Raw genomic sequence first — 16,816 nt, forward strand, 5'->3', positions numbered from 1 at the left:
TCTCCAAAATGAAATAGCCTAGAGGCTTTTAGTAGACATGTTCACTTACCAATCCTCCATGAATCACTAATAAAAGATGCTCAAATATTTGATAGACAATGGACGGAGAAGAAAGTGGTGTGTGTTGTGTTTTGTACCACTGGATTGATCAACACCCTATTTATAGAGTGCTTTTAGTCACCCGAATAGACACAGAGGAGTCCTTATAGAAAGATGTCTCTCTAGAATGGTGTTGCAGGCCACCCATTCGAAAAGACACAAATAGGAAGAGAGACAAGGACATGAAGAGACACCAAAATGTAATCATTCAAAATTAAAGGGTAAACGATCAAAACTATTAAGTTAAATAAGTTCGAAACAAATGGTCAAGACCAAAAGAAGATATAGTGTAGTGTGCGTATACACCCATGCCCACGCCTTGACCCGACCCAGCCTAGTCTGGCTCGACGTGTGCAAGTGAAAAGCACCCCCTAAGCATGTGAATAGTGTATAGTGTATCTTCCTCCTATGGATCCCTACCCATAGGGATAGTAAGTTCAGAAACATAACTTAAGTCCACATCTTTTCCCAAACAATGTGGGACAAGATGTATTCACATGTTTAAGAGGCTACAAGAGTGCAATATCAAATAAAGACAAAAGACAATAAATGGAGGAAATAAAAAATTCTTGTCTTATGAATCTTCCATCCAAAAAACAAGAATCCAACAATCCCCCACAAGATTCAAAATACTAGAATAAAATTTGAGCATTGAGGTAAGAGAAGTATTCATGTAGATGCCTTTTGGACTTCAATTAACATTTAATTATGACAAATTATGCAAAGTATGTGTAGAGTCAGGCTCCTTTAACCTTTCACCTTTAACATAACTAACTAATCTGCCAACCAACCTACATCACTAGTTTTTTAGTGATTCTTTTATTTTGGAGCATTGTCTTGTTCCCCTCTTGGAACCATGATTGTTTTAAAGAGTTAGCCGTTATATCTCTCATGGAAGTGGCCACACTTTATACTCACTTCGGTCGGTTAGTCAATGTGCTCTGCAACACACTTTATGTATGAATCAATTAAGAGTCTTACACTCAACCTCCACATTTTGCAGTTAACACTATCTTACTTCAACATCTGTAATGGGGCACAAAATGATAGTGTTTTTCTAAGTCATCCATTGACTCGTTTTTCCCATTAAACCTAATTCCAAGGATCTTTCACATAGGTTGGGTGTCCATCACTAATGACTTGTATAACGAGATTCAACCATATTTTGCCGATGCCTCATAAACCACTTTAGAAGTCTATGGTTTAGTTAATGAATCTGCAAGGTTCTGTTTAGATCTTATAGAGTCCACAACAATTGTTCCTTCACTAAGGTATTATCTTACCAAATTGTGTCTTAGGTGTATGTGCCTTTTTTTACCATTATAGGTTTTTTTTCTTAGCTTTGGTTATGGCATATTGGTTGTCAAAATGGAGAAACAAATGGAATGGTTGTGGCCATAATGGTATATCTGTCAGTAAGTTCCTTAGCCACTTTGCCTCAACCCCTATCAATTCCAATTAGAGGTGTAAAATGGGTCGTGTCGTGTTGACCCATGGGTCGTCATGGGCTGTGCCACCCTGGTGGAAATTTTGGGGGTCGGTCCAACACGACCCACGGCCCATGCACGTGCCATGCCGTGCCGTGCTGCGGGCCTAGGCCAGGCCAAGCTGCAGGCCATGCCATGGGCTTGGGTCGTGCCGGACTGGGCCACAGGGCGGGCCTTGGGCCTTGGCCGAACCGGGCTACATTGTTTTTTTTTTTTTATTTTGGGAATTGGGAACTATTTAAAAAATTAAGAAATGAGAAATCTAAGTTATCTAACACACAAATGAAAAAAAATACTTGATCAAATTGAAATAAGAATGATGGAATAACAAATTGGAATAAAAATAAGAATTTTATTTCATTTAAATTTGAATGGTACAAATTACAAATAAATGATTGGATCATTGGATACTTGGATGAATGAAATATGAAAATGGAATAAATTAATAAAATATAAAAAATACAATATAGTTACAAATTGAAAATACAAACTTATATTGTTAAAAAATAAAAAAAATTAAATAAGATTAAAAAATATACAATAATTTGAAAAAATAAAAAATTCTATACAAGTAGTAAACTTCATGAATCATGACTTTCATCATCTGCTTCAGGTGAAATATCTGATGCAGTATCATGCCCTCTTTTGTCTTGTAGTCTATCTTCTGCATCTAGCCAATCCTTGAAGCAGATGCATATCTCTATGCTTTCATCATTCATGCAGCTTTTCTTGTCATCTAGTACCCTGATACTTGCACTAAAACAAGACTTCGATGGAACTGTAGACACCGGAGGGGTTAGTAGATCACATGTCATGGCAGCGAGAACTGAATAATGTTTCGAATGTTCACTTCACCAGGTTAAAATATCAAAATTATTTGATCCTTCACTTAAATTAGAAAAATTTGCTTGTAAATAAAAATTAAGTTCAATAAATGAACTTATTGTAGAAATGGCAGATTTTTGCCTTTTACTTATTAAATAAAAAAGTTTTTCTCTTCTACTATTGGGCTCAAGGTCAGAAGTAGAAGATGCTGTACAAGTTGTAGGAATATAAACTGTACATTTCAAATAACAAATTATTAATTTATTCTTCTTTTATTTCCTATATGAATATTCATATTTTCACAATATGATTCAAGTAAAATATCTAAACCATCTTTCCTAATCCTAGGGTCTAATATTGTAGCTAAACAATAAAGGGGAGAAATGTTCTCCCAATATTTTTTTAAATTTATTTTCCATTATTTCAACAATACATTGAAATTGTGGATTATTTCTATTTTTTGCAAAACAATCATTAATTACCATTAATTGGTAAGGTAAATTACAACTAGTTGGATAATAAATTCCTAATAATTCATTCATTGCATCATAAAAATGTTTTAAAAAATCCTTTATACAGACTGCCATTTCCCACTCTTCCTCAAATATCATATCATTAGGCATTTTTGAATTATAAAAATCAGTAAGAATTTGTTTATGAGAAATACAACTTTCTAACATAGCATAGGTAGATTTCACCTATGTTTTACATCTAATATAAAATGTTTATATTTTAAACCATAATTTTGACATAAATATTTAAATTCTTGTTTTCTTGCCCCTAAACTTTTAATATATATAATACAATTTCTAATTTAGAAATATGAGTAGAAATAATATTCAAGGCATCTTGAATACATAAATTTAAGATGTGACATGCACATCTAAAATGAAATAATTTACTATTTAAGCATGGTCTTAATTGAGATTTTAAAATATTTATTGTAGATTCATTATTGCTGGCATTATCAAAACTAATAGAAAATAATCTATTCCATAAACATGCAAAGTATTTAAAATACTTGCAACAATAGCTGGGCCAGTATGTGGCCATTCAAGCCTAATAAAACTTAAAATTCTTTTATTCAAAAGCCAATTTTCATCAATGAAATGGCTGGTAACATAAATATAACTTATATTAAATTTGGATGTCTAAATATCTGAAGTAATTGCAACTTTAGAATTAAGATATGATAACAAAGAAATTAAATTTTGTTGATATGAATAAAAAATTTTTAAAGCATCCGACCTAATAGTATTCCTAGAAACTTTTTTATATTGTGGGTTTATAGAATTACGCAACCATTTTTCAAGCTTTGGATCTTTAGCTAATATAAATGGTTGTTCTGCATGTACAAAATACTTAGATAATTCTTGTCTCATTTTTTCTTTTGAATATTTAAAAGTACCAGAAGTACTCCCCCTCCCAATTTGTGTTTGAGTTATTTCTCTCCCTTCTCATGTGTGAGAAGATGTTTGGTCAAATGACCCGTACCACCCTTGATATAATAACTAAAGTCCTTCCTACATTTTTGACAAACTGCCCTTTTCCCCTTCCCCTCAATATCCTCTACTTTGAAAATTTTCCAAACCAGGCTACTCAACTTAGAGGCCCTCCTTTTTCCCCTAGTATCAGTACCGAGGGTGAGTTCCACTTCCATTGATATCAATCGCATCAGTGCTAACACTATCATGATGTGATTGAATATCGTCAATGGTGAATATGTTGGGGAATCGGTTTTCGGAAGAGCAACCATTTTTTTTAATTCTAAAATGATAAAAATTAATTTACCCGGATTGTCGGTTCAAAATCCCAACTTGATTACAACGGTTAAAGCCTTTCAACGTCCAAGCTTCCCAAATTGAGATACTTGAGTCGGTTGAGCAAGCCTTCTTGTTGAAAGTTGAAACTTCAGTAAAGTTGAGACTTGAGAATTGGAGAATGCAAAATCAGACAATCAGCTAATCAAAACTACTCAGATTGTAGAGAATTGAGAATGTATGAGTATGAGAGAGGTATAGAAGAGATTAAGACAATTGTTGAATTGGTGTGAAGATATTGGTGGAGGATAAGGCTATTTATAGGAATTGAACATAATTCAATTGCCCAAAATACCTAAAAAACTAGCTGGTATTTAATTGTTGGGAAGGGTATTTTGGTCATTGTAAAGTTATTTATTACTTTACCCAAAAAGCCCCCTTAAACTAGTTGTTTATAGCTGTTGGGGGGGCATTTGTGTCATTTTTTCAATCCCTCATAAGCAAAATACACAAATACCCCCCCAATATGGCTGTTTATAGTTGTAAACTAGCCGTTGGGGGGGGGGGGGGGGAGGGGGGCAATGTCTATATTCTGGACGGGATGCTTTCGACTCGCTATGGGCCTTGCGGGCCGTGTCATGTCTGCCCATGACGGGTTGTGCTATGGGACATGAACAGTCATGTCATGCCAGCCCGTGGACCTCGAACCCTTGGCCTAGCATTGCACGGACCTTCGTGTCGGACTTGACATGGCCCGTGGGCCATCGTGCTGTGCCAGGCCGGGTCGGACCACGGCCTGATTTATACCTCTAATTCCAACGTAATAAACTCAACCTCCATTGTTGAATTTGTATTACAAGATTGTTTTATTGATTTCCAAGAGATTGCTACCCTCCTAGGGTAAGGACATATCCACTAGTAGACGTACTATCCTTTGAATTTGAAATCAATTTGCATTAGTAAAGCTTTCTAAGATAGGAAAAAAACTTGAATAGAGCAAGTCATAGTTCATGATGCCCTTTAAATATTTTAGTAGTCTTATCAAAGCTTTTAGTGTTCATATCTGTGGTTATGAGTATCTTGACTTGATTTTCTAACAACTATTGCTATATTAGGTCTTGTACAATTCATTAAATAAGAAACAAATCCAATTATACTTGCATACTCCTTTTGCGAAACAGGTTCTCCTACATTCTTTTTAAAATAGATACTACAATCAAGTGTTGTCTTGACTGGTTTACAATCATAATGTCCACTTTTTAAGTATGTTTTTTACATAATGAGATTGTGAAAGGATGATGTTTGTTTGTAGATTTTAATTCCTAAAATTACATTAGCTTCACCCATGTCTTTAGTGTCGAATTTGGACATTAAAAATTGTTTTATTTCTTATCCTATATCAAGACTTGTTCTCATTTTTAACATATCATCAACATACAAGCAAAAAATGACTCTTTTTATCATCTACATGTTGTAGACACATTTATTGGAATCATTTCTAGCATACCCATTTTTCACTAATACATTATCAAAATTTTCATGCCATTGTTTAGGAACTTGTTTTAAGCCATATAAAGACTTAATTAGTTTACACACTCTGTTTTCCTGTCTTTGTACTATAAAGCCTTCAAGTTTTTTAATGTAAATTTCTTCATCCAATTCCCCATTTAATAAAGCTATTTTTACATCCATTTGGTGAATTACAAGTTTGTATATGCATGCTATAGCAAACAATACTCTAATTGTAGTTAATTTTACTACTAGGGAATATGTGTCAAAGAAGTCTATATCTTTCTTTTGTATGTATTCTTTAGCAACTAATCTAGTCTTTAATTTATTTATTGTACCATTTGGGTTTAACTTCTTCTTAAATATCCATTTACAAACTAGTGCCTTAATTCTAGGTGGAAGTTCCACAAGTTCCCAAGTATAATTAGTGATCAAGGAATCTATTTCACTCTTCTTTCCAAAATACTGCATCAAGGAAAATTACTACTTCTTGATATGTTACTAGATCTTTGTGCACTAAAAATGTGAGCATTCCGTCACCCAAAGTATAAATAGAATTTGTCCATTCTTTTTGGGAGGTATTTTATTGTATATATAACAAGTTAGGATTGCTTCCCCTCTCAAATTCAAAGGTACACTTAAACTAATTAGCATATCATTCATCATTTCTTTTAAAGTTCTATTAAGTCTTCCTACAATTCCATTTGATTCATATTGGTAAGGGTTGTAGTTTCATGTATAATTCCATTTTCTTCAAAGAATTTTCTAATTGTTTCTTCATCATATTCAATCCATTTATCAGTTATAAGTCTTTTTATTTTTTTTTTCCTGACTAATTTTCTATTTCAATTTTATATGCTATAAAAGCTTGTTCAGCCTCATCCTTTGATATAAGTAAACAACTTTTCCATATCTAGAATAGTCATCTATGAATGTCATATAATATATTTCTCTTATAGCTTTATAAAATTTAAGATCACCTAAATCACTATGTATAAGTTGTAATAACTCCAATTAAATTTCTATACTTTTATATGATTTTTTAGTGAACTTTGCTTTTACACATACTTGGCATTTTTCACTTGTACCTTTTATAGGAACATTCAGAACTCATAATTTACATAACCTTTTTATATAAGAAGCACTACAATGTCCTAATCTAACAAATATCAAATGATTCAACTATATAAGCAAAAGAGGAAGCATTGTTATTGATAATAGTAACAAAAATGTTTAGTACAAACATACCACTAGCATTATATAATTTTCTAATGAATACATATTTTTAGTCAACACAATCTTATTTGCTTCAAATGTAAGTTCCAGTCCTACTTTGTTAAGATCATTTATCATTACATCATTACATCATTATTTTTGGCACATGTATTACATCATTTAGCATTAAGATCTTCCTTGAAGTTAATTTCAGAAGTATATTTTTTTATCGATGGCCTTCGAAATTTATGAATTTCTTATAAAGACTTATTCTCCTTCTATCAAAATTGTGTACTCATAAAAGGAGTTGTGGTCCCTACATATGTGCTTAGTAGCACCAATGTCCAACACCCATTCCTTCAGTTTTTCAACCAAGTTTGCCTCAATTGCCAAGGCTACAATAACATTTGCCTTAGTTGACTTTTGGTTTCCTAAAGTCATTTTGGTAACGACATTCATTCTTGTTATACTCGGGTTTATCACATGCATAATATTGTCCTTTCTTTTGTTGCTTCTTAAACTTCTTGTCATTTTTCACATTCACATTCAAATTCTTTTTGAATATTGCAGTTATTTCCTCCACCAATTGGTTTTGGAAATCTATTTTTTTCTACATGATCCTTCTTTCTATTCTTTTCTTCTATTATGATCCGAACCACCACTTGATCCAAAGTAGTGACTTTTCTTTTATGCTTTATACTTATTTTGAAATCATTCAATGTATGTGGCAACTACTCTATGAGAGAGCTGACAATAAATTCATTGGGTAGTATCATTCCTTCCTTTGCTAGTTCCACCACAAGCACTTGAAACTCATCTATTTGAGCAGACACGTCAATGTCTTCTTTCATGGTAAAATGCAAGAAATTGATAATAACATATTTCTTATTTTCAGCATCTTCTAGAGCATATTTTTCTAAGGCATCCCAAATTTCATAGTTAAATTTGTATAAAAAATAGACATTGTAAAGTTCATTGGATAGGCAATTCAGGATATGGTTGTTGCATAGGTGATCAGCCGTGAACCAGTTCTACAACAGAATAGGCTAGTTCCTCCATGTTTATTAGGTTTGGTTCAACCAAAGCAAAAGCTACCCCAACTATTCTAAGGCAAAAAGAAGGCATTGTCTTAATGCTTGTAGTTGGTTTTATTAATTGGTTCAGTCTTAGAAAAATCAAGAACTATTAATAGCCTCAGATTTCCCATGATAAGGGAAGAGGAAATAAGTTCCACAAATGCAGTTTTAAGATTGTTATAAAAATAATAATGAGAAGGGAGAATGGAACTTATTGTTCTGTGTTTTCCAAACCCGAAGTGCAGTAGTGTTGCATAACTAGTACTGGAAAATTGACAACAAAATGAGAAATTGTAGACTTAAATAGGCTGAGTTGTGCCATTTTGGTCATTCTCCTTAAAACCACAATTGCGCCTTACAGTGCAGCCAAGTAATTGCAAATCAGATTCCAAAATGAAACAATCCATGGGCTTTGGTGGCTGTACCAGTCCTCTACAAATCATCAATGGAAGATGCTTAGATATTTGATAGATTGTGGACAAAGAAGAAAGTGGTGTGTGTTGTGTCCTTACAGAGAGATATGTCTCTCCAGAACGGTGTTGTAGGCCACTTGCTCGAAGAGACACAGATAGGAAGACAAAAGGGTAAACAGTCAAAACGCTTAAGTCAAACAAGTTTGAAATAAATGATCAAGACCAAAATAGACATGGTGTGGTGCACATACACACCCACACCCTACCTTAATCCAGCCCATTGTGCACGTGGGTGAAAAGCACCCCAACCCCAATCCCCCACAAGCATGTGAATAGTGTATAATGTATCTTCCTCCCAGGATAGCAAATTTAGAAATATACTCAAGTCCACATATTTTACTAAGCAATGTGGGACAAGAGGTATTCACATGTTTAAGAGGCTACAAGAGTGCAAAAGACAATATCAAATAAAGACAAAAAACAACAAAGTGAGGGAACAAAATATTCTTGTCCTTTGATTCTTCCCCCTAAAAAATAAGAATCCAACAGCTGTGTTTTGGGTATTATGACAAGAGAGTAATGGCAGGATCTTCCAAAAGCTTAGTAGACTCAATGGTACAAAAGATAGTGAGAAATCTACATTCATGGTTGGCGGTTCATAAACTATTAAGGCTGCAAGCTGGGTCGAGTTAGGTCAGGTTGAGGCCAACCTTAGCCCAATCCTAAGTTCTAAACCCCTAACCCTACCTGACATTCAACCCAATCTATCCAACCCTAACTAAATTCCTTCAACTTTAACCCAACCCAACCCAAAGTCTTTGGATTGGGTTGAGTTCATGTTGGGCCCAACCTAACCTTCTTCCCATCCCTTAAAATCTCGTAGAACTTCTCAATCTAATATCTTAACTCAACTTTCGCTACATATATTAGTCCTATGTTCTATTAGTATTTGTTTGTTGATGTTTTTATTGGTTCTTTTAGTTCAATATTCAGAAAAATAAGTGTTTGAAATGACTATAGTTTATTATGAGTTATGACTTATGATAGATATTTTATAAGCATCAAGCTATGGGTGGCAAACAACAAAGAGAAGATGAAGAATAAAATATTCAAAAAAACATAAAATATGTTATTAGGGTTTTAAAATTTCCTAGGATTAAGTGAAGTAATTATCTTAAAGAAAGACATGATAGTATGTGGTGGAGCTTTACAGCTAGCTGTCATGCATATAAACAAATCAATATATATATATATATATATATGATATGTACTATAGAGTCGAGTTGAAGTTGGGTCGGGCTGCCCGATGGGTCAACCCTAACCTAACCCAAAATAAAGTTGGGTACGTTCATGAATTTCAACCCTAAATCTATCCTGAGCACCAACCTGGCCCAACCCAACTTTGGGTCAATTAACCTCGCCCAAGTTGCAGCCTTAAGACTATATATAGGAAGAAACTACAGCTTCTTTTTTGATTTTTTTGATAAGTCATCTCTTTATTCGACCTGAAAACATCGAATAATAATTATGCAGAAAACCAATCACGCTTCCTTACAATAATTATATGTAGTTTATTCTAGCTTTCTGATAAGCTCGTGCACAAGTAATATCATTCTAGCTTTATCCCCTGAAAATGTCTTACGAATGACAGTTAAATGTTTCTTCCCTAGAGGGTATAGAGGGGATGGGAGTCGATATTTATCAATGTTGAAGTTGGTAGGGCTTCTTAACATATATATACACTCTCTCATCAATATATACTTTATATTTATCTAAAGGGAAAAGATAGTTCAGTAAGGAAAAGCTAATTATAACATCCTCCTACCTGTTTTTAATCTGGATGCACTTGAATCAGGTCAGTCTCAACCTTTTGCTGTCACAGTTAGATCTAGCATCGTAGTCATTATGTCTCTTTTTCCAGGTGTACTGCACCATTCTTTGGTCTTTTAACTGGGAATCCTCTTCATGATCTGTGTTATACACTAGATGAACTCCACACTTCTTCACCCAAAGTGGAATCCCTATTTTTACTTTGACAATCAACCGATCACCAACTTCAAACACATTCTCAAACACAGTTCTTGGAATCCTACACATCCACACTTGATCTTGGGAGGTAGTTGAAACGAAATAAATTGTTGACTCATAACTCCATTTAAGACCACTGGTTTCATTAATGATTTTAATGCGAGGACCAAAAACATTCTCATTGGTAGCTCTGTCACCTGTATAAACAGCCAATACAAGAAACTCTTGAAGCCTACAATCCGAAAGTGCAGGCACCTCAAGATAAATTGAAGACCCGATATTTTGATTGCTGAACCACTCAGGAACATCACTTCCAGGGAGAAAGATATCGAATATACCACTGTGTGAAGACAGCCACTGCGTTCATGGAAATTATAAATGGTTAGCAATAAGAGAGAGAGAGAGAGAGAGAGAGAGAGAGAGAGACCTGGATCTCAACTAGCTTGTTGCAATTAGCAAGAGTCAAGACGGAGATGTTCTGCAAATGTGATAGATTTGACAATGTCTCCAAAGATGTGCAACCATCCACATACAAGCTCTTCAAAGCTGATGGAAGGAATAGTAGAGATTGAATCCTTGTGCAATTTCTTAACCAAAGCTCCTGAAGTTGAGAAAGGTGACTGATGTCAACTGGTAGGGTGTGGATATTAGTTCTACTTAGACTTAACCCTTCCAGTGAGGATAGGTTCCCCATATTCGACAATCTTTCCAATGATGTGCAATCATCAGCATTGAAGACCCTTAAACTTGATGGCAGCTCAGGTAATGATTGAAGCCTCTTGCAATTTTGTAAGAAAAGGACCTTGAGTTTAAAAAGGCAATTGATGCTGGCTGGTAGGCTAGAAAAGTTATTTTTGCTCAGATCCAACAATAGCAGTGAGGATAAGTTCCCAATGTCATTTGGAATTGATCCTTCTGATAGATTGCAGTTACGGAGATTCAGTGTTTTTAAGGAGCACAAACCAGATAAAGAAGCTGGTAGTAGTTTGGTGGAATTAGAATGTTTACTAAGTGAACCCCAAGGCCAGAAGAAGAATGAATGCCATGATTTTGGTGGTGACTGTACAGATCTTGAGCAGCCTGACAGAATAAGGTTCTCAAGAGATCTCAACTTACAAATGCTACTTGGAAGACTTCTAAGTTTACTGCAGTCTTTCAGATTCAAGTAAATCAATCTGTCAAGAGCTCCAATGGAATCATGGACCTCAACTAAATTTAAACAATCTTCAAGAATCAATCTCTCAAGGTTGGGAATTCCTGAGAAGTTAGGAGTTCTGATCAAGTCATGTGAATGACTGAGGTTAAGAACTTTCAACTTTTCAAGCAACTGTCAAAAAGAAAAAGGAGAAAGAGGATATCATTTCTTCTGAAATATACAACCCACTGAAAAATAAACATAAAATTTATGCCATACCTTGGTTTCTGTCCAAACTTTTTTTATTCTGCTATATTGCATGTCAAGGACAACAAGGTTTTGTAGATTGAACTCCATTGGTATAGATCTCAAAGGGAATCCAAACCAGTATAGCCATCTCAACTCCTTGGGAAGATATTCAAATCCTCCTTCAATGTTTACATAATTGACCTTCAACAGCCTTAGGTTGTGCATCTTTGCAAATGCTTTAGCACCTACATGTGTCTCTTCCCATTTTGGGAAGTTCAAGGCAAGACCTTCAACTTTTCTTGTTCCCTGATAGAACAAGGACGTTAAATAGGTTATAAGCATATACATGTATTTCACAGTAATTTGCCACATGTCAAATTAGATGATCAGGATACACCATTGAATAAGCTCCATGTATAACAACAGAAAGGATCATCTTAAACGGGTGAATATTTTTTCATATTCAATTCAAACGTTCTAGCCAATTAGTATAAACAGGGACTTTTTTTGGTAAAAGTATAAACAGGGGCTTAGGCTCATGACTCTTTTGCAAGTTTAGACTATGAAAATAATCCAATCCTAGTTGTATCCTAACATCGTTGCAAGGGCAGATTGAAACATCTATTAGTTTATTAGCATCTATCAACATCTCTTGCAGGTCAAGACATCCTGGATTAACATTGTTGTTATCTGTTGCGAGTGTGAAGAATAAGCTTATTTGAATCAGGGGTATTTTTGTCTCTTTATGTGAGTTTCTAATTTCTCCACTAATTAAAGGTACTTTTGTAATTTTATCTATTATTATATAAGCTAATTCATGGGGTGTTCGTCACTTTTTCTGCCCTTAACACTCATTTCTTCTCTTTTTTTTCCCTACTTCTCACTTCCTCTTTTCTTCCTTTCGTCTCTTCATTTTATTCATTTTTAGTTAAATCCTTTTTCACTACTTGATATTAGAGTAGGGGGAGCACATTTTTCTGACCTTTTGGAGGATCTTGACTAGGGATGATGTCATCATGTCCATGCAATGACTTCAGCAAACTCTATGGAGGCCTTAGATGTGAATTTAGGGTTTTGAATAATCTAGATTTTATAAATGTTTTAGTGGTGGTCTCACTTCAATCCGAGTTCATTTGATATTTTTTATTGATTCTATTCAAAGAAAATCGTGGAAAATGCAGATATGATATTCTAATTCGTTGAGGCTGATGTGGAAACATTCTAGTTGCGCTGACTGGAATCATTAAATTGGTATCACTTTTCAAAATCATTACAAATTGTTACAGTCCTAAATGGTTAAAGTGTTTAGCTGCGCACAGTTCTATCAGTCTTAAGGCTTTAGGCATATTGGTCAAGCACACAACATTTAGTATTAGAACCTATGACAATGTCTTAATTTCGAATCACAGAAAGGGCTATTTAAAGTAGAGTGAAAGCAATCATGAAAAGGGCTATCCAGAATAGAGTGAAAGCTGTCATGGAAAGGACTACTTGGAACAGAGTGAAAGTCGTTTGCTATCAATGGCTCATAACATTCCCTTCCCATTAGCTGCAGCTTTGTTCTCAAGGTTGACGTTATGAATCTTACGGTATTTGGCTTCCCACCTCTCCCAAGCACATTTGCTGTTGGGACATGCAATCATAATATTTAGAGAGACGTGTGCAACGATGATAGATCAAACTCCATTCTGGTTTTTGTTAACCCTTTCCCCTGTAAATATCTGGAAGAGACGTGTCCCTGAATTCTACAAACAGCTGCATCTCCACCCTTACCATAAGTTCAATTATCACCAACCTTGGTCCATAGTAATGTCCATATACACATTGCTCAGTGAAAGCCATGGCATGATATACCCCCACAGTTAAAATCTCTCCAGAGCCCTTTCGGATTGTTGGAATAAGGTATGGTGGTATTGCTTGGCCAATAATTATATTCAGGAAATTCAGCCATCTTGCAAGACTCATGATCCTACCCACAAAGTTGTTGTACAACCCTTTTAGTTCGACATAGAGTCCAATTGCAGCAGCATAGAAAGAAACCTCGTGGTAGTAATTAATACCAATTCCAAGAAATAAATCTTTTTGGCTATCTCTACATATAATAGGCTCAGTTTGGAAAGAGTATAAATACAAATATGTAGAGTGCAAAACCTTATATTTTATATTAATTTGCATGTATTTTTACTATACATATTTGTATTTGTACTCTTTCCAAAATTGAGTCATAGTACCAAATCCTGTTTATCTCAAAAGGGTCTTTTCTCTGACTTTGATTGCCACCAATTTGGGATCATTTGGATCAAGGTGAACATATTCTTCCCATGGAACCTCCACCTGTTTGGACTCACAACTAGGGTTGTAATCGGATTGAATTTGGATTGGATGCAGCAAAATCTACATTTGATCTGATTACTAAGAGCCTACATCTAAATTTGATCCAAAATCCGATTGGGTTTAAAGACTTGGATTCAAATTCGAATCCTAACAGACTCGGATCGGATTCAGATTTAATCCAACTCCACTTTAAATTCTCTAAAATATCAGAAAAATAAAAAAAATTATTTATTTATTTAACTTTTATATATAATAAATTAATATAAATATAACATACTAAAATTGTATATATAAGTTCATATATAATATAATATATAAAACATGTTTTTATAATTGTAAATATATTTATATAAAACTTATATATTAAAACTAATAAATATTATAATATAATCAGATCAGATGTCGGATCGGGCCTCAGATTTTCAGGGATCATTGATAATCCTACTTACAACGGGATGTAAGTCATCAAAGTGAAGGATACTTGACAATTCAACAACCAACCACTTCGACCTTAAAAGCTTATAACCTTTCTTCTCTAGCCGATCTAGATTACAAAATTGATGAAAAACCCAATTCCATGTTACTAAACCTCTAGTAAGCAATTCATCAAACAACCATAGAATCACCGGTGCAGGCCCGACAAATAGGTTTGAGTTGCACTCAAGTAAAATCACTTCATAGTGAAGGCCTACCCTGCTGAATTTGAGTTGCACTCAAGTAAAATCACTTCGTAGTGAAGTCCACTATATAAGAACATGTGGACTGGTTTTCTCTAGGGCTTCGAGAAACCACTTCTTGAAAGGGATCAAGGGTTTTGCTTTCTTTTGCTGGAGAAAATAAGTAACAACTGAAGTACCATGGCGAGTGATGGCTTCAACCTTGTAGTTCATCAAACAAATAGTAGATCTATCTCTAAACTTAAACATGTGATCCCACATGATGTAATTCAAACCCATACAACCATCAAACTTATGTCTAGTGTCACAGATGGGAAGAGGGCTCTTCTGCATTTGGTATCAGTGGTATGATGACCCCTTGATGTCATAGAGGGAAGTGGGTTATGGTTGTTGTTTTGTCACCACCAGCTGTCCTTTTGTCACATTGTTGGTAGTTGTTTAAGGTGAAGCCTAAAAACAAAGGAAGAAGAAGAGAAAGGAGGAGAAGAAGGGAAAAGATGAGAAAAAGAAATGTTAGGAATGTGTGTCTCGAGTTACTGTTCACACTAGAGACCAAAAATTTATAATGTTGCTGAAAGTACAAGTTTGTCCTTATTTAGGCGCCCAAAACAAAGAGGAAATAAAAAACCCAAAAAACCCTTTCATCATATTACATATTCTCAACACTCCCCCTTAAGCCGAGCTTAGATATCTATCTTGCCCAACTTGCCTAGGTTACTATTGAACTTTGGCTTGTGAACTCCTTTACTAAAGCAGTCAACAAGTTGATCATCGAATCTTACAAAGGGCAAATAAATTTCTCCACTATCAATTTTCTCTCGGATGAAATGCTATCCACTTTAATATGTTTTTGTACGATCATACCGAATAGGATTATGAGCAATGTTTATATATATATATATATATATATATATATATATATATATATATATATATATTTATCAATAACACTTTCATTACTTCATCAGTAGAAAATTTACAAGTGGAAGACAAACACACTCATTTTCCAAGAATCACAAAGAATTTCAAAAAGGAAAAAAGGAAAAGACAAAGACACTAAAGTTACAGCTTAGCCCAAAACAATGAATCCCTTTCTGCCCCTTGGTTAGCTAAACCGTCAGCTAGGGAATTAGCCAATCTTTTAATCCAACATGTCTTAACTTCCATCTCCCGCACCAGCCACTTGAATTACCTCTTCTCATTATTGTACTTCCATAAATCATTTTGATCTTTACTCACCACCCTATCACCACCTCTGAATCCCCTTCAATTATGAGTTTCTTGATGTTCAATTCCTTAGCTTTCCGGACTCCTTCCATAATTGCAAAGATCGCAGCTCTAAGGGAACCACCCACTCCAATTGGGCCTGAGAACATAATAGAGATGACCCCATTTTCATCCCTAAAAACACCCCCGATCCCCGATTGTCCCGGGTTTCCCCTACTACACCCATCAAAGTTTAATTTTAAGAATCCACTAGGTGGGGGGTTCCAAGCCACTCTCATTACTGACTTGGTCTGCATGCAATTTGCAATTTCACCCCACTTCCTCAACATGTCATCCACAGTGTAATCTGTGAATAATTCCAAAGATTTCAGCCACTGTACCGCCCTAATATGTATGATAGCCCTCAGATATGCTGCTCCTCTCTGAGTTTCTAAGAATATCCTAGAGTTTCTTTCTTCCCACAGTGTCCAACATACTGCTGCCCTTATTCCTCTCCACATTGTCCTTCCCCTTTTTAATCGTCACCTGAAAAAGGAAGGGGAGAAAAGGCCCTGCATGTCTGATGGGGGATTCCAACTGCATCCAAATAAGGAGAATGCCCAATCCCAAATTGACCTTGCAAAGTGGCAAGACACCAGTAGGTGAAAACTAGTCTCCCCATCTGTTTTACACAGAACACACCACTGAGGTGACAAGAAAGTATTGGGTCTCTTCTTTAGGAGTAGATCACTAGTGTTGATTCTTTCCAGATAGGCTTCCCAACAAAAACTACTAACCCTACG

The 16,816-nt window shown here is 35.0% G+C and overlaps 1 protein-coding gene across 1 annotated transcript in view; it reads right to left on the reverse strand.

The window, feature by feature from the left end:
• Positions 1–8,123: 8,123 nt before the first annotated feature.
• Positions 8,124–16,816, reverse strand: part of LOC104596827 (TMV resistance protein N-like) — a 34,300-nt gene continuing 25,607 nt past the window's right edge. The window contains exons 6-9 of the mRNA XM_010258140.3: positions 11,827–12,102; positions 10,840–11,739; positions 10,210–10,769; positions 8,124–8,403 (exon numbers count right to left, since the gene is read on the reverse strand). Coding sequence (XP_010256442.1) covers positions 10,236–10,769; positions 10,840–11,739; positions 11,827–12,102 — 1,710 coding nt within the window. The 3' untranslated portion in view covers positions 8,124–8,403; positions 10,210–10,235. The remainder of the gene's footprint in view (positions 8,404–10,209; positions 10,770–10,839; positions 11,740–11,826; positions 12,103–16,816) is intronic.

The sequence above is a fragment of the Nelumbo nucifera genome, chromosome 5 (assembly GCF_055504915.1).
Source record: "Nelumbo nucifera cultivar China Antique chromosome 5, China Antique-T2T, whole genome shotgun sequence".
Classification (NCBI taxonomy): domain Eukaryota; kingdom Viridiplantae; phylum Streptophyta; class Magnoliopsida; order Proteales; family Nelumbonaceae; genus Nelumbo; species Nelumbo nucifera.